Source organism: Sciurus carolinensis, chromosome 11, assembly GCF_902686445.1.
Source record: "Sciurus carolinensis chromosome 11, mSciCar1.2, whole genome shotgun sequence".
Classification (NCBI taxonomy): Eukaryota; Metazoa; Chordata; class Mammalia; order Rodentia; family Sciuridae; genus Sciurus; species Sciurus carolinensis.
Window position 1 is genome coordinate 21,338,734 of NC_062223.1, and position 19,279 is coordinate 21,358,012.

Consider the following 19,279-nt stretch of genomic DNA (forward strand, 5'->3'; position numbering starts at 1 on the left):
CTATGCTATACCTGTCCATCTTCAGTCTTTTAGATGCTCAGGTAGATTTCATTTGCTTATACACAGGTTTATATGCATTAGCATATTTGGAAGATGTTCTCCTGAACATTTGAAAGAATTTCTATGAATTTAATGCACAGTAGGATTTCCAATGACATCCAGCAACCCATTCACATCATCCTTACTGTATTTTATTGTGTTTCTATGGGATTACATACCATATGAAAAGTTTACAAATTGTAGAGCTTCAAAAATTTTGTTGCAAAATAATTCAGCCTTTTTTCTTCTTAAAATTAATATTCCTTTATCAAAAGAGAATTTTATGAATCTTCATTGTATACAACCAGTGCCACTGATTTTCTACAAATTTCTTCACATTATCTCATCCACATCCAGATTTGTGCATATAAGATACTAAGAATCTATTACATACAAGTAAGGGTATTCTAATAATAATGACAGTGTCCCAGGAGGAAATTAACATTTTAAGGCATTTTATACTAAGGTGATTTATATCAAAATATTTCTAAAATTGTTATGAAAAACAAAAGATAGATAATCCAAACCAACAGCACACTTCCAGTTTTAGTAAGCATGGGGGTCATGGGATATAGTCTGGATATATTTTATATACTTGTCTTATGTGACCTGTTCATCTCTTCACTATTTCAGCCCTGGAGAACAAGTGGAGTCCCTGTGCACAAGAATGCTCATTTACTTCCTAAAGAAAACCTCTTTCAGGTCGGTAACAGTCACATAACCAACACCAAGAGAACAAAGACATTCGGTACATGACCTGTGGGAAATATTTCAAAGTAGCAGAGACACATGGAATCATTTAGTCACCCTTCATTCTCAACAACCCCAGAAAAGAATTTTGTTAAAATATTTTCTGAAAATAATCTTCGTAAACCATATGCTTACATACAACTTGGATAATATGTATACACCTATATATTTCTTTATACACATATAAAGATAATTTCCAGTGATTTTTTTTTGTAGTTTTGGTATTTGTATACACTGAGTAGGCTAAGAGTTTGAGTTGTATCAACTAGTAGAATATAGATTTTATAAGACTATGTCAAAGTAGAAAGTTGTATGAATTTATGAAATTTGTCATTAGAAATTTTTATTATGTAATCAGCATAGATGACATGCAATTTAATTAAATATAATTGTAAATATGTGATTGTAATTATAGAAGTGCAAATAAAAATAAGAAACAATAAATTATTATTCATTATTGTATTCATTTTATAATATTTAAACTTTCATCATTTAGCTTTCTGTATTCACATAACTGTATCTGTATTTCCAACTTTATGTATATATCCATCGTCCATGTAAAGTCGATTTATCTATTTGTCTCTCTACCTACTACCTCTATCTATCAAGGATTTTAACCTCAGAATGATTTGTTGATCTGGACAATAATTTGGACTGAGTGCTCAGTAGTTTACCTGATCACTAACCTAAGATACCAGCAGCAGTTCTCTTTACAATCATAACAAAATATCTCTAGATATCACTGAATGATCATTAGTAAGAAAAGTAACTTTGATGAGAATGAGTGATCAATCTCTGACTCCTTTTCTCTAGGTTTTTATTTTTAAACATGCATTTATTTTTAACTATTTTAAATATGAATATTTGCACATAGCTTATTTACCCTAGCTTTACATAACAAATATTAGACTCTTGCAAATATTTGTAATCTATTGACTTTGATACTATCTACCCAGAATAGGCTTTCTAATAAAAACGGATGGAAAAATACAATCTGACAGTGGTGCATGAGTTCATTCTGATGGGTATCACGTCACGTCCTGAGCTGCAGGCTCCACTGTTTAGGTTGTTCCTCATCATCTACCTGGTCACAGTGCTGGACAACCTGGGCATGATCATCCTCACCAAGGTGGACCAGAGCCTGCAAACACCCATGTACTTTTTCCTGAGACACCTGGCTATTACAGATCTTGGTTATTCTACAGTTGTGGGCCCCAAAATGTTGATAAATTTTGTTGTGGATCAAAATACAATCTCCTATTATTTGTGTGCTACACAACTAGCTTTCTTTCTTGTGTTCATTGCTTGTGAACTTTTCCTTCTTTATGATCACTCTGTGGCCATCTGTAACCCTCTCCTCTACACTGTCATCATGTCACAGAGGCTATGTCATATACTGGTAGTTGTTCCCTATCTCTACAGCACATTTGTGTCTCTTCTGGTCACCATAAAGATTTTTACTTTACGCTTCTGTGACTACAATGTCATCAGTCATTTCTACTGTGACAGTCTCCCTTTGTTACCATTGCTCTGTTCAAACACACATGAAATTGAAGTGATAATTCTGATCTTGGCAGCATTTAATTTGCTTTCCTCTCTTCTGATCATCCTGGTGTCCTACCTGCTCATCCTCATAACCACTCTAAGGATGAAGTCAGCTGAGGGCAGGCGCAAGGCTTTCTCCACCTGTGGATCCCACCTGACGGTGGTCATAGTGTTCTATGGGACTTTGATCTTCATGTACGTGCAGCCTAAGTCCAGTCACTATTTTGACACTGATAAATTGGCTTCCATATTTTACACCATAATTATCCCCATGTTGAATCCCTTGATCTACAGCTTGAGGAACAAAGATGTAAAACATGCCATACAAAGCACATGGAAAAAGATATGCACTGTTTTTTCTTGAAAACTGCATACATTATAAGTCATACCCATCAGGTTGTTATGGGACCATCTATTGCATTTCTCCAAATAGCATAGCTAGCAAAAATGGGCTCAAAATATATTGAGATTGACCTCCTTTGTCTTCTTGAAACTTCTAAATGCTATGAACACACACTGAACAAAATGGTAAAGAACCTTGCCTTCCTGAATGGAGAGACTTTAGTTAGTAGTGTGAAAATCAAAGTAATTCATCAGTACAATATGAGTGGTCTGTCATCTCTGCACTATAGGCTGTATGTTGTATGAGAGTGAGAAACAATATCATGTACAGATAAGAGATGAGCTACATATTGTTATAGCCTCGATTGTTGTAATAAGATTTTAGGACCCATATTTGTGTTTATGAATGTGTTGTGCCTTGGGATAAACATGACTGTTCCATGTTATGCTTCATACACATCTATGGGTTGTGTTAAATTTAATTGTGGTACAAAGAGACTCAGTGTAGCATGCTGATTTGCATGTCATAAGAATGTGCTCAATGTCCTCCTCCACTTGGAAATCTTAGAGTGCTACCCTTTTCTTATCTGTATCCTTAGTTTCATATATGAGCAAGTTCAGGAGTGCCTCTAACTCAACGTATTTGGCTATTTAGTAACTCATAGATTCAGTATTGAACTTGATTTTTGTCTAATCTAGTCCTTGAATATATGTTTGAGTGGATGTACAAATTAAGATAAACTTAAGTTCTTCCATAGATGCTCCCAAGATTTTACTCCTTTTTTCTTTCCTTCTTTTTCTTTCTTTTCCTTCCTTCCTTCCTTCCTTCCTTCCTTCCTTCCTTCCTTCCTTCCTTCCTTCCTTCCTTCCTTCCTCCCTTCCTCCCTTCCTCCCTTCCTCCCTTCCTTCCTTCCTTCCTTTCCTTTCTCTCTCTTCTCTTTCTTTCTTTCTTTCTTTCTTTCTTTCTTTCTTTCTTTCTTTCTTTCTTTCTTTCTTTCTTCTCTTTCTGTCTCTCTCTTCTTTCTGTCTCTCTCGTCTTCTCTTTCTTCCTTCTTTCTTTCTCTTCTTTCTTTCCTTCTTCCTTTTTGTTTCTTTCTTTATCTTTCTTTCCTTGCTTGTCTTTCTTTCTTTCTTTTTCTTTCTTTTCCTTCTTTTTCTTTCATTTATTTATTCCTTACTGGATTAATATTAATTCCTGACTGCCTATTTTTGTCTAATGGATGGTAACTCTCCCTTGCTTCTCTAAATGCAAAGAAAAAATCTTGTTTAAAAGTCATGGTCTGTTTGATGTTTATTCTTACCCAAGGTACCTACTCTGTGATGAACTAGCATTGTTGTTCTTTCTTGTGGCTGATTTTCCTCAGATTGGTTCCATGTGAAAGTACTATTTTTTGGATATGATCCATTCTTTGACTGTACTGATGGTAATCTGGTTTGAAGGAAGCAACAGAGATAATCCTACAATATTTGAACTATGCTGTATTTATTTTTAGTTTGTCCTTTTTCTGTGGTGCTAGAATTTAGACCCAGTTCTTCAGGTACATTAGGGGAGCCCTCTACCACTGAACTGTTTCCCCCACCCTGCGATATGTTACATTTTTAATGAAGGCATAATATATTGTATATTGACATACATACCATCATAGTGTCTGAAGATACTGTATCCTGTATAAAATGATCTGTATGTTTTCATTATTTATTAATTTAACATTCATAGCATTTTACTGACATAGAGACTGATGTTTTCCTAGTGTAATATCATCTAATAAAATGATCTTTTACCAATCAAATATGAATGAAAAATCATTGAAACAATAGCATATATATATATATATATATACTTATATATGTACATATATGTATGTATATACATACATATAGACATACATATATATGCAGTCAGTTAAGGATGAATATTTCTAGAGTTTATACAGTTATGTTCTATTTATTATGATAAAAATATATAACAGAGTTTCAGCAATTGGTTTATATATACAAAAATATATTTTAATTTCCTAGAAAATACACTGAGCAGAGATACAGTGAAATGTTAATTCACTACAAGTTTTACAATGTTTATATTAAAATACTTTATTTTGTGCTAGCCCAAATTAACTTTAATGAACAATCATCCATTTTAGAGAAAGTTAAAGTTTCAATATTTAATTTTGAAAATCAAATGCTTCTTTCTAGGTTTTCAACTTCAGAATCTCCTCCCTCCAAAAAAATAAATACATAAAATAAATAAATAAAAACCAGAAAAATAAATTCACGGCTGGGATGTAGGCAAGTGTTAGAACACTTGACTGGCACATGTGAGGCCCTGAGTTCAAACCCCAGAGCTACAAAAATTACATACGTACCATATATACACAGATGCATGCAGAGAGAAAAAAGAAAAAGAAGGGAAAATGTAGGGGTTTACAATCCTATTCAGAAAATCCAAGGAGTCACTTTATGCTGCTGGTGCAGTGTGGCCATTTTCAGGAAGTCAGTTGGGAAGTGCCTGGACTCCCTCCCGCATCAGCTACACTTCCCAGTATCTAAGCATTTTTCCTGCTCACATGGAATGTCCTGCACAGCGTAGCCTGCTGTTAAGCATCCTGGCAGACTTCCCTTCAAGTTTACGAGAGGGGACCTTCCCTCCCCCACTGAGCCAACCCACATACCTGGTGCTTCTTCAGTCTGTTCATTTTACAAATTGCCCTTCTCTCCCCAAACCCAATATCTGTTGCTTTTACCTGGTTACTAGTCCTCGAGTTGCCTTCTGGCAATTTTCCACATCGTTCCCACCTCATCCTGCCATATAGAACTGTCACTTAGCACTTAGTCTGATTCATTCAGAGAGCATGCATTGTATGGAGGGGGGGAGTTGCTCTCCATAGCCATTTTCAGAGCCCCCATTAGTGTACTTTAATAGCCATTGAATATGGAATGAAGTAATCCTCCCCATCATATAAAAACAAAACAGAACAACAAAAAGTTAACAACCACCCAAAAATGAAAACAACAGAAAAAAAAAAAAACAAAGCTGAGGTTAGTAATTTGCTCACAATTTTGATGCTAGCAACAAAAATAGATCCCAAGTCTGCCAACTACAAAAGCCATCTTGGTGGTCATCTCAATACCAGTGTCCAAAGGCAGGAGGATTAGAAACCAGGCAGGGGCCACTAACAGGGAGGAAGTTCCGAAGGCTCCTTTCCTCTAAGGATCCCTTTTGCTACAGAGCTATTGCCTCTTATGGCTGAAGATACCCTAGGCTTCACCCATGTCTTCTCTGCCTATCACCTGAATGCCTCCTGTAGTGAAGAACTCTCTCACCTGAGCCAGGTGTTCTGACACCCAGTCCCAGTCTTTTCTTTCCCCTCACTCTGGACTCACAGAGTGCAGTGGGACAGATATCTTGAGTCTGGCAAGGAAGAAGGGCACAGGAAAATGACTTTTGAATGGAATGGTCGCAGCCTAATGTAATTTTCTTTTCATCATGATTGGTGCAAGGAAGATGTGGCAGGTGTTTCAGAAAAGGACAGAAAATTGCATCTGTGCTTAGAGACTCTAATAGCAACAGCGAAGAAACTAATCTCTGCTGATATCAGAAGGGGAGAAGGGTAAATAAATAGGTGTTGACTCGGTTAATGTATTTCCCCTGAAAACAGGATTTAATGCTTTTGGTGTGTGTGTTTTTTGTTTTGTTTTGTTTTGCATTTTGGTCATTAAAGCAGATCTTTCTTTACAATTTTTTTTTTAAGTCATTGTTTGTTTACTCTTGTTGCTGAATTTCCCCACACTACCATTTATCAGACATGAGGAAGCCTCTGAGACCTCAGAGGATGACAAGTCCCAATCCTTTGAATCCATCTTTGCCATTCTGACTCAAAAATTGAAAAACTGTTTTAAGGGACATATAGCATTTCAGAAAAAGATTTGTATCGATGTTTATGTATCTGAGACTAGAGTTCAGTGTCACATCCAAAGAAATGATGTTTTCCTTGATTTTTGTTTTCCTAGAGACCAGGATTTATTCTTGGCAGAATCAGCATCTACTTTTGTTGCTAGCTTTGTGATAATGAGCAAATTATGAGTCACCCTTTCATTTTGATTTTCGCAATGTTCCTAACAATATATGCACATATACATATGTAATTTTTACATGAATGCAGATATTGACTGATACGTACAAAACACATGCACAGGCATATATTTACATCATCTTTATTTAAAATGCTCTATCTTCTTTTCCTTAATCTCCATCTAAGTCAAATTATCCACACCACCATCATCACATTTATAAATAATGTTTAAAATTTCTAATTAGTTTAATCAAACATGACCTAATAGAAACAGTAACTACTTTTCTCATAAGCCCACGCTATTTTCCATGGAGTTATTAGTACCGAGTTCTGGATTTGAAGTAATCTGCTCAATCCTTCAGTCTACACAGCAATTTATTCACACAGCTCAGACAGCACAGTGAACACGCTCAAGTTGTGGCATCATCATTGGGCTGACTCATGAGGGAGATTTTCAATTTTATCATATAATCCATAGCACAGATATAAAATCCATTTTTAATTTATCACAGAATACTGGACATTAATATTTTTCAAGATCATACTAAAACTAAAATAAAATTAAAGTTAATATTAAAAAAATAAAGTTCACAACTCACAGAACAGGTTGGCAGATTTGGTCTTTCCAGAACTGAATCTACATCCATCATTATAGGATTCTCTGCGGACTTGGTACCTATTCAGTGTTTTGCTTGCTTTTGACCCTACTACTCTCAGTCTGTTACAGATGACACATTTGTTGGACAAAGTATACATACAAAAATTATAGAAAAAAAAATTTCTCATGGATAATGTATACATTTTAATTTATTTTATGTATTTCATGTAATTTATATTTTTCTGGAAATTACATGTATAAAATGATATAAAACAACCTTACATACCTATAAATTGGTACAAAATTAAGAGTCGGTGACTTTAATCCTAAGAAGATAAGAGTATTAAAAATAGTTCCACTCCTCTGGTGGATGGGTAGTTAAGGGATTTTGAAAGTAATGTGTGAGTTACAATTGACCTCAAATAGTCAGAAAAATCAGAAGGATGCCCACTAAATAAATTAACATGGATGTACCAAAAATGATCCAAAGAAAAAAGAAATTTGCATACTAAATATTAGGTAGTATAACACATTATCTTTTTTTTAATTTCCATTGTCAAGATTTATTAAGACTTTATGAGGCATATCATTATCTTTATGAATTTTAAAAGAATTACCTTATTCACTTGCACATGTTTTTGTACATATCAGTTAGGTTGAAGTGATCTAATTTTCTTCCGATATCCTCACTGACGTCATTTAGTTGTTCTATCAATTAATGTTTTATCAGTCACTGCTGTACCAGTAACTTAGAGGAAGATATTAAAACTTACAAGTATGATTAAGATTGTTCATTTGTCTTTAAAAATAAAGAAAAATAAAACCTAATTTTTATTTAAATTTTAAAATTCTGTTTCCAAGCTCATATTATACATCTACTGATTTTTGATTCTTTTATGATTATAAAACCTCTCACCTTATCTCTGGCAATACTCCTTGATGTCTATTTGGTCTGTTATAGCCACTCCATATTTCTTTTGCTTACCATTCAAAGAGTAAACATCTGTCAGCATGTCTTTCATAAGAACATAATTTCATTAATAACCAAGGACACTTGTGAATGAAATGTGGTAGATAGATAGTGATAACCTCCAGTAAAGAAGTAAACTCACTTGGATCAGGACCGAGACTCACAGGAAGAAGAAGGTTCAAATAAAGAGTATCAGTTTCATAGAACACAATATTTGAAGTAAAAGTAAATTAAAAATGGACTACTATGAATATACAAAGTCAGGTGAACTCTTATGTAATTTTATTGTGAAAAACAAATGTTTTATTTTAAGAAAATGCAGATTAATAGTGTTAATATTTACCAGAACTTTCATTATTAGTAGAATGCAATCTGGTTAATTATATATATGTTTATAAATATATATATGATATGGTTCATATATATATCATATATGCTAAATATACTATATTATATATAGAATTTAAATACATATATTTAATATATATAATTAAGTTGAGGAATTGCAAATACAAATTATTTTGAATATACCAGAATCAAAGTTTTAATTATCCCAAAATTAACATCAACTAATTAAAAAATTATTGTAGGTATTTAGACACAAATTTTTAGTAGGGATGTATATGTATAATAAAATATATGATTAAGCTTTTCAATAATAAAACAGATAACAAACATAAGATTATATCAGAGTCTACCTGAAAATTTTGGAGGCAAATTTACATATCATAAAATCAACTATTTTAAAGGGAACAATTTAGGGGCAGTTATTACATTTGCAATGTTGTGCAGCCACCACTGCTGACTAGTTCTAGCCCATGAGACTGAATCAAAAATAGCTGGGATTCAGCCTCTCATACCGATACCTTTCAATACTGTTTTTATGTGGTTCTAGTCTTTTTCTCTGAATAATCCAACCTGTAAGCTTATATAAATCAATTTTCTTAAATTTTTTTGGTTGCAGTATAACCATAAAGCAATTTCTCCTGTTCCTCACATCCTTCAGCTCCTGACAACCTGTATTCTGTCTCTATGGATTTTCTATTCTTTTTCCCATTTTATTGTTTGTTCTATTTAATTATACATGACAGCAGAATGCATTTTGATTCATTGTAAACAAATGGAGTACAACTTTTCATTTCTCTGGTTGTACATGACACAAAGTCAGACCATTTATGTAATCATACATGTACATACGGTAATGATATTTGTCTCATTCCACCATCTTTACTACTGTCCTCCTCCCTCCCACATTTCCCTCTACACAATCCAAAATTCTTCCATTCTTTCTTTATCGCCAGTCCCCCAATATGTATCAGTATCCACTTTCAGAGAAAACAATTAGCTTTTGTTTTCGGGGGGGTTGGCTTATCTCACTTAGCATGGTATTCTCCAACTCCATCCATTTGCCAGCAAATGCCATAAATTTTATTCTTCTTAATGACTGAGTAATATTCCATCATGTATATATAGTACAGTTTCTTTATCCCTTCACCTCCTGAAGGGCACCTATGTTCCCACAACCTCCCCCAAACCTACTGTTGCTTCTATTCTTGATAATAGTCATTCTAATTAAAGCAAGATGAAATCTTAATGTAGTTTTCTTTTGCATTTCTCTAATTACTAGAGATGTTGAACATTTTTTCATTAATTTGTTGATCAATTCTATATCCTCTTCTGTGAAGTGTCTGTTCAGTTTCTAAACCCATTTATTGATTGGGTTATTTGTACTTTTGGTGTTAAGTTTTTTGAGTTCTTTATAAATTCAGGAAATTTGTGCTCTATATGAAGTGCATGTGGTAAAGATTTTTCTCCCACCCTGAAGGCAGCCTCTCCAATTATTTATTGTTTCCTGTACTGAGTAAGAGCTTTTTAGCTTGAATCCATCCCATTTATTGACTCTAGTTTTTATTTATTTCACTTTGGTTGACTTGTTAGAATTCTGGGTCCAAATGATGAAGATTTGGGCCTAATTTCCTTCTATTTGGTGCCAGGTGTCTGATCTAAATCCTAGATGCTTGATCCATTTTGAGTTGAGTTTTGCACAGGGTGAGAGAGAGGGGTTTCATTTCATTTTGCTACATATGGATTTCCAGTTTTCCCAGCACCATTTGTTGAAGAGCTATCTTTCCTCCCTTGTATGTTTTTGGTATCTCTGTGTAGTATGAGATAACTGTACTTATGTGGGTTCATCTCTGTGTCTTCTACTCTGTACTATTGGTCTACCTACTTATTTTGGTGCCTGTATTATGCTGTTTTGTTACTATTGCTCTGTAGTATAGTTAAAGTTCTGGTATGGTGATACCTCTTGCTTCACTTTTCCTGCTTAGTGTTGATTTGGTTATTTTGGGTCTCCTATTCTTCAATATGAATTTCATGATTGCTTTCTCTACTTCTATGAGGAACATCATGGGATTGTAATTGGAATTGCATTGAAAATGTATAGGGCTTTTGGTAGAATGGCCATTTTGATTATATTAATTCTGTCTATCCAAGATCATGGGAGATCTTTCTATCTTCTAAAGTTTTCTTCAATTTCCTTCTTTACTGTTCTCTAGTTTTCATTGTAGAGGTCTTTCACCTCTTTTGTTAAATTGATTCCCAAGTTTTGTTTTGTTTTATTCTGTTTTGTTTTGAGGCTATTGTGAATGGAGTAGTTTCCATTTCTGTTTCAGAAGATTCATTGTTTATGAATAGAAAAGCATTAGATTTATGAGTGTTGATTTTATATCCTGATACTTTGCTGGATTCATTTATTAGTTATAGAAGTTTTCTGGTGAAGTTCTTTGAATCTCCTAAATATAGAATCATGTCATTGGCAAATAGTGATAGCTTGAGTTCTTCTTTTCCTATTTGTATCCCTTTAATTTCCTTATTCTAATTGCTCTGGCTAGTGTTTCAAGGACAATGTTGAATAGAAATGGTGAAAGAGGGCATTCCTGTCTCATTCCAGTCTTTAGAGGGAATGCTTTCAGTTTTTCTTCATTTAGAATGATGTTGGTTGTGGGCTTAGCATAGATAGTCTTTACAATGTTGAGGTACGTTTCTACTATCCCTACTTTTTCTAGTGTTTTGAGCATGAAGGGTTGCTGTGTTTTTTTAAATGCTTTTCTGCATCTATTGAAGTGATCATATGATTCTTGACTCTAAGTCTATTGTTGTGCTGAATTACATTTATTGATTTCTGGATATTGAACCAAACTTGCATCCCTGGAATGAATCCCACTTGATCATGGTGCACTATCTATTTAATATGTTTTTGTATCCTATGTGCCAGAATTTTGTTAAAAACTGGCATCTGTGTTCATCAGAGATATTGGTTCATCAGGATATTTTCTTTCCTTGATATGTCTTTGTTTGCTTTTGGTATCCGTCTGATACTAGCATCATATAATGAGTTTGAAAAGGTTCCCTCCTTTTCTATTTCCTGGAACACTTTGAGGAGTATTGGTATTAGTTCTTCTTTGAAGGTCTTGGTAGAACGTAGCTGAGAATCAGTCTAGTCTTGGGCTTTCCTTGGTTGGTAGGTTTTTATGACTTCTTCCATTTCATTGATTGCAATTGATTGCATATGTCTTTCTGATTTAGTTTGGGTGGATCATGTGTCTCTAGAAGTTTGTACATATCTTCGAAAATTTCAATTTTGTTGGAGTATAGATTTTCAAAATAGCTTCTAATTATGTTTTGTATTTCAATTGTGTCTTCATGATATTTCATTTTTCACCATAAATTTTGGTAGTTTGATTTTTCTCTCTCTTCTTCATTAGTGTGCCTAATGGTTTATCAATTTTGTTTATTTTTTTCAAAGAACCAACTTTTTGTTTTGTCATGTTTTTCAATTCTTTTTTTGTTTCAATTTAATTGATTTCACCTCTGAGTTTAATTATTTCCTTTCATCTCCTACTTTTGGTGTTGACTTGTCTTATTTTTCAAGGGTTTTGAGATATAATGTTAAGTCATTTGTTCTTTTATTGAATGAGCTCAATGCAGTGAACTTTCCTCTTAGTAATGCTTTCATAGTTTCCCAGAGACTTTTGTATGTTGTATCAGTGTTTTCATTTACCTCTAAGAATTTTTTTTTTATCTCCTCCCTATGTCTTCTACTATTCATACATCATTCAATAGTGTATTATTTAGTCTCCAGGTTTTGAAGTAGTTTATATTTTTTAATTTATCATTGATTTCTATTTTCATTCCATTATGATAAGGTAGAATGCAAAGTAGTATTTCTATTTTTTTTTTCATATTTGCTAAGAATTGTTTTGTGGTAAAACATATGGTCTATTTTATAGAAGGATCCATGTGTTGCTGAGGAAAAAGTGTATTTGCTCATTGATGGATTAAATATTCTATATGTTTGTTAAGTCAAAATTATTGATTGCATTATTGAGTTCCATAGTATCTTTGTTCAGTTTTTGTTTGGAAGATCTATCCATTGGTGAAAGAGGTGTCCTCAAGTAACCCAGTATTATTGTGTTGTTGTCTATTTGATTCCTGAAATTGAGAAGTGTTTGTTTGATGTACATAGATGCTTCATTGTTTGGGGCATAAATATTTACAATTGTTATGTTTTATTGATATATAGTTCCCCTAAGCAGTATGAAATGTCCTTCTTTATCCCTTCTGACAAACTCTGGCTTGAAGTCCACTTTATCTGATATGAGAATGGAACCCCCTATTTCACCTTCAGTTGTGGATATCTTTTCCTATGAGATGAGTCTCTTGAAGGAAGCATATTATTAGGTCTTTTTTTTAAATGCAATATTCCAGTCTATTTCTTGTGATTAGTGAGTTTAGGCCATTAATATTCAGGGTAATTATTGAGGTGTGATTTGTATTCCCAGTTATTTTGGCTTATTATTTATTTATTTATTTTTTTACCTTGACTTGGTTTCTCCTTTGATTGACTTTTCCACCAGTATAATTCCTCCCTTTGATGACTTTCATTGTTGTTTTCCATTTCCTCCTCATGAAATATTTTCCTTAGAATGTTCTGTCATGCAGACATTTTATTTGTAAAATCTTAAGGTTAGTTTTGCTGGATATAAGAATCTTGGTTGGCATCCATTTTCTTTCAGAGCTTGGTATATATTGTTCCAAACACTCTTAACATTTAGGGTCTGGACTGATAAATCTGTTGATATCCATATTGGTTTCCCCCTATACGTAATCTGATACTTTTATCTTATAGCCTTTTACATTCTATCTTTATCTTGTATGCTGGGTATTTTCATTATAATACGCCTTGCTGTGGATCTGTTGCAATGTTGTACATTTGCTGTCATGTAAGCCTTTTTTATTTGACTTTCCATTTCATTCTTCAAATTTGGGAAGTTTTCTGATATTATTTCATTAAATAGATTGTTTATTCCTTTGGATTGTATGTGTATACCTTCCTCAATCCCAATAATTTTTAATTTTGGTCTTTTCATGTTATCTTATAATTCTTGCAGGTTCTGTTCATGATTTCCAACCATCTTCTCTCTTTGTGTGGTCAACTTTATTTTCAAGATTAAATATTTTGTCTTCATTGTCTGAAGTTCTGTTTTCCAAGTGTTCTAGTCTATTGGTGATGCTTTCTATTGAGTTTTTAATTTGGTTTATTGTTTTCTTAATTTCAAGGATTTCTGTTTGATATTTTTTTCAGAATTTCTATGTCTTTATTGAAATAAACTTTTGCTTCCTGAATTTGTTCTTTTAACTCTATTGAAGTGATATTTTGTTGTTTGCATTTGCTCTCTTATAGCATCCTTTACTTTGCAGATCATTTCAGTTATGCACATTCTGAAGTCCTTTTCTGACATTTCTTCTACTATGCTGTCAATGAATTCTATTAATATAGCATCTTTGGGTGACTTTCTTCCCTTGTGTTTTCATGTTGTTCATGTATCTTCCCCTCTAGCAGTGCAAATCCAAGATAATGTGGTTTCTACACTATAGATTTATCGAATCCCTGCAGGTTTCCAATACCTCACCTTTAAGGGGCTATCAATATTAACATCACTTGATGTAAACAATATGCAGCCTTAAACCAAATATCCCCTGTTAAGATGTTAACAGTATTGTCATAATAAACAGAGATGATGTTTTTGATTATTATCTACAGCATAAACAGTAGGTTTTCAGTAAGGTCTAAAATTTCTAATGGTGGACAAAGAAAAGATGGGGGAGGGGTGTAGTATGAGATGTTAATGAGGTAAGTAGTGAGAATATAGAGGTACTAGATCATAGGAAGAGTGAAAATGGAATTAAAAGAAGTTGATTTTAGCAGGAGAAAAGGGAGAAAGAGACTCTGAAGAAACAGATAAACAAGAGGAGGATAGAGATAATAAATTAGAAAAAAATCTGCAACAAAACAGTAATATACTATTCAAACCTCCCAGTCTTCAGTTGCCTGATGCATGAAAGGTATTTGATTTCAAAGACCATGGGATGTGAGAGTAGGAAATGAAAAAAGAAAACATTGGGGGAAAAGAAATAAAAAGATCTTGAAGGAAAATTGAACAATTGTTTGTGTGGTGTTTAATATCTCCTCTTCCTCCCCTCTATGCTGATAGGCAGGGTTGTCTGGAGTTTGCAGGTAACTCCAGTCTCAGGATGGTGACAGTTACTAAAGTGGGAGGAATAGACTTGGAGGCGAGACTACTTGAGGCATGGTGTAGCAACTGCCAGTCCCTCTGGAAGACTGCATATCTGGTCTCTCCTTTGGGATCCACTAATGTGATGCAGGAGCTTCATCTTAGTCCCGTCCCTCACTTGTGGGCTCCAAAATTCCTGGTCTATAATTTAGTCTCTGAATTGTGTGTCTCCCTGGAGGTCCTGAGGGCTAAGTCGCAGACCTATGCCCCTGTCTGGGAAAGATAGTCTGTACTGGAAAAATCAGGACCAGGCATTGAAAGCTGTGGGCCAGCCACAGAGCTGCAGGACCTGAACCATGTGGGTGGTTAGGGGATGACTGGGAAACTGGGGATTGGGGAACCAGAGGACCCTGTTGATTGCCAAAACAGCAGGTCAGGTGATGTTGGGTCCCAATAAGTGTTGCCCGAGTTGTCTCTGAGATCCTGGTGGGTGCCAGACTGGGTGAATGGATGAGCCAGGATCAAGATGCCTTCATACCCTTTTCCCCTATCTTTAACACCTCTTAATACTAATTGATATATTTATATATATATATATATATGATATATTTATATATATATATATATATATAAATATAAAATACCACAGAAATAATTGATAAGGCAGAAGTCAAAGACAAGTTCTATTGTTTGATTTTATACCAGACATAATTCATGGTTATTTACTGTTTTTCTGTTGGAAATTGTTGTTCCTACTATTTTGGCATATTGTACCAATTAACACTATAAATATCAAAATAGGAACTAAATACCAAATTTATTGTTATATATTGTTTGCATAGATTATTGTTATTATTGGTCTTCCCCCTTAATCTGTGAGGCAGTAATATAGAAGGACACTATAAAGTCATAAGAGAGAAGATTTACACCTTCAGCTTCATCCAGATAGATGGGAAGACACACAAACCATATGGAAAAGGAAGGGAACAAATCATCCAAAACCACATAGAATACCTCAACATCAATTCCAGTGACCCTATAATGAAGGGAATGTCAGAAATGGAATTCAGAAATTGCATGGTTAAAGTAATCCATGAGTAAAAGATGATGTAAGAATTGAAATCAGAGAGAAAATACAGAAAGTGAAAGATCAATAAAAAAATAAAGATTCTGAAAAAGAATTAGTCAAAAATTCTCAAAATGAGGAAGCAATGAACAAAATTAAAAATTAACTGGAAAGCATCACCAGCAGAGTAAACTACTTTGAAGACAGTTTCAGGCAATGAAGATAACACATATAATCTTGAAAATAATGTTGACCAAAGAAAAAAGATGTTAAGAGACCATGAACAGAACTAACTTTCAAGAAATATGGGATAACATGAAAAGACCAAACTTAAGAATTATTGGGATAGATGAAAACTTGTATATACAAACCAAAGTAATATACAATGTTTTCAATTCAATGATATCTGAAAATTTCTCAGACCTAAGTAATGAAATGAAAAGTCAAATAGAGGACCCCAAATATGCAAAATTAAAACAGTTCCATTATTAAGAAAATGCCTAGCATATAGAATAAGGATAGAATTTTCATGACTATTAGAGAAAGATGACTGGTCATGTTTAGAGGGAAAATAATCTGGATCTCAGCTGATTTTTTTAACTCAGATTCTCAAAGCTAGGAGGTCTTGGAAAAATATAAACCAAGGCCTGAAAGAAAATGGATGCCAACTAAGAATGTACATCCCACAATATTAACCTTCTGATTTGATGATGAAATAAAAACCTTCTAGAAACAAAAGTTAAATGAATTCACAAATAGATAGCTCACACTACAAAACATAATAAAATATTTCATGAAGAAGAAATGAAAAATAAAATTGACAACCAGAAAAGGGAGGAAATTCACTAGAAAGACAATCAATCATAGGAGAAACTATTTCAAATTAAAAACTTGAAAGAAATCAAAATGATAGGGAATAAGAATTATTTCTCAGTAATAACCCTGAGTGTGAATGGTCTAAATTCATTAATCAACAGACATCAAGTGGCATAGTGTATTAAAACACAATAACCCACAATATACTGTCTCCAAAACACTAACCTCATAGGCAAAGTCCTCTCCAGACTGAAGGTAAAAGGAGGGAAAATACACATACCATTCATATGGATCTCATAAACAAGCAGGGGTTTCTATCCTCATATCAGATAAAGTGGATGTCAAGCCAAATATAATCAAAAGGGACAAAGAAGGAAATTTCATACTGATTAAGGGAATCATACATACAGAAGACAGAACAATCATAAATATTTATGCCCCAAACAATGGAGTATCTATGTATATCAAACAAACCCATCTCAATTTCAAGAATCAAATAGACCAAAACACAATAATACTGGGTAACTTTAAAATGTCTCTCTCATCACTAGATAGATCTACCAAGCAAAAACTAATTAAGGAAGCTATAGAATTAAAAAATATAGTAAATTATTTAGAATTAAACAATATATATAGAATATATTTTATCCATTAATAACTCAATACACTTTCTTCTCAGCAGAACATGGATCCTTCTCCAAAATAAACCATATCTTAGGCCACAAAGTAACTCTTAGCAACCACAAAAGTTTGAGATAATAACTTGCATTCTCTCAGGTTATAATGGAATGAAATTAGAAATTAATGATAAAATTTAAAAAAATAGAAAGTACTATAACACTCAGAAACAAAATAATATGCTGTTGAATGACCAATGGATAGAAAAAAAAATCCGGTATGAAATTTAAAAAAAAAATGCTTAGAGGTAAATGAGGATAGTGACAAAACATATCAAAATCACTGGGACACTATGAAGATGGTTCTAAGAGGAAAATTTATTGCATTGAGCTCTTTCATTAAAAGAACAGAAGTCACCAAATCAATAACCTAACATTATATCTCAAAGTCCTAGAAAAATAAGAACCAATCAACATTAAAAGCAGTAGAAAACAGGAAATTATTAAAATCAGAACCAAAATAAATGAAATTGAAACAAACAAAAAGAATTTTAAAAAATCAATGAGAAAAAAGATGGTTCTTTGAAAAAAATAATAAAATTGACACACTCGAAGCCAAACTCATGAAAAAAAAATGAGAAAAAACTGAAATCATTTAAATTCATGATGAAAAGGAAATATTATCATGGACACTACTGAAATACAAATGAAAACCAGAATCTATTTAAAAAATTTATACTCTAATAAAATAGAAAATAATGAAGACATCAATGAATTTCTATAGACATATAATCTACCAAATTGAATCAGGAGGACTTAGAAAATTTAAACAGATCAATTTTAAGTAATGAAACTGAAGATGCCATCAAAAGTCTACCAACAGCCCACTGGAGCAGTGAACACGGACCACTGGGATCCTCGTAGAGGAGGCGGCTCAGCACAGCGCTTGGACTCGGAGCAACCACTGGGGCTCCGGTCAGGTGCCTGAGGAAGAGCTGTGTGGCGAGCTGTTTAGACCCAGAATGACCCCTTCTGAACACCGGGGGGGTGCCCGGAGGAACAGGAGAAGCGCGGCGGGTCGCTTGGTCTAGGAGTGACTGCATTGGAGCCACAGGTGGTTGCCAGAGGAGGAGCTGCGTGGCGAGCTGTTTGAACTCAGAACGACTGCTCCTGAACACCGGGGGGTTGCCCAGAGGAAGAGGAGAAGTGCGGTGGGTCGCTTGGTCTAGGAGTGACTGCATCAGAGCCACAGGCAGTTGCCAGAGGAGGAGGCGAGTGGTGAGTTGATTGGACTAAAAGTTACCACTCCTGAACACCGGTGGCCTACCTGGAGGAGGAGCGTGGTGGGTCACTTGGTCTCGAAGCCACCGCTCCTGAACACCCGGGGGGCTACCCCGAGGAGGAGGAGGAGGAACAGGGCGGGTCAGTTGGACTTGGAGTGACTGCCTAGGGCTACGGGCAGTTGGCGGGAGGAGGAGACGCGAAGTGAATTGCTTGGGCTCCTAGTGACTGCATCGGAAACCCAGCCGCTGTCTGGAGGAGGAGGTGTGTGGCGGGTCTCTGGGTATCGGAGCTATTGTACAGGGCTCCAGGTGGCGGCTCAGAGGAGGGGCCGCATAGCCAGGCGATTAGGTGCAGAGCAGGGTCCCAGGAGTTAGGTGGCTTCTTGCTGGAAGAGCCGCACAGAGACACGCCTAGGGGCGGAGCGAAGTTTCCAGGACTGCGGGCAGTTTCTCTGAGGAGAGGCAGCCTAAGGAGACTCACCTGCGAAGGGTGAGGCTCCCAGGCCCAGGAGGTAGGTCCAGGCCCCTGGGAACATTGCAGAGGAAGACAGCCCAGCCCAGGCGGTAGTTGTAGATTGAGGGGAACCTCTAGGAGGGGAACTGAC

General features: G+C 34.8%; 1 protein-coding gene across 1 annotated transcript; it reads left to right on the forward strand.

Annotated features, from left to right (window-relative positions):
* The first annotated feature begins 1,768 nt into the window (after positions 1-1,768).
* LOC124960374 (olfactory receptor 8K3-like) lies at positions 1,769-2,698 on the forward strand. Its single transcript, XM_047519107.1, has one exon. It carries the CDS (start codon positions 1,769-1,771, stop codon positions 2,696-2,698), a length of 930 nt encoding a protein of 309 aa, XP_047375063.1.
* The last annotated feature ends 16,581 nt before the right edge of the window (positions 2,699-19,279 follow it).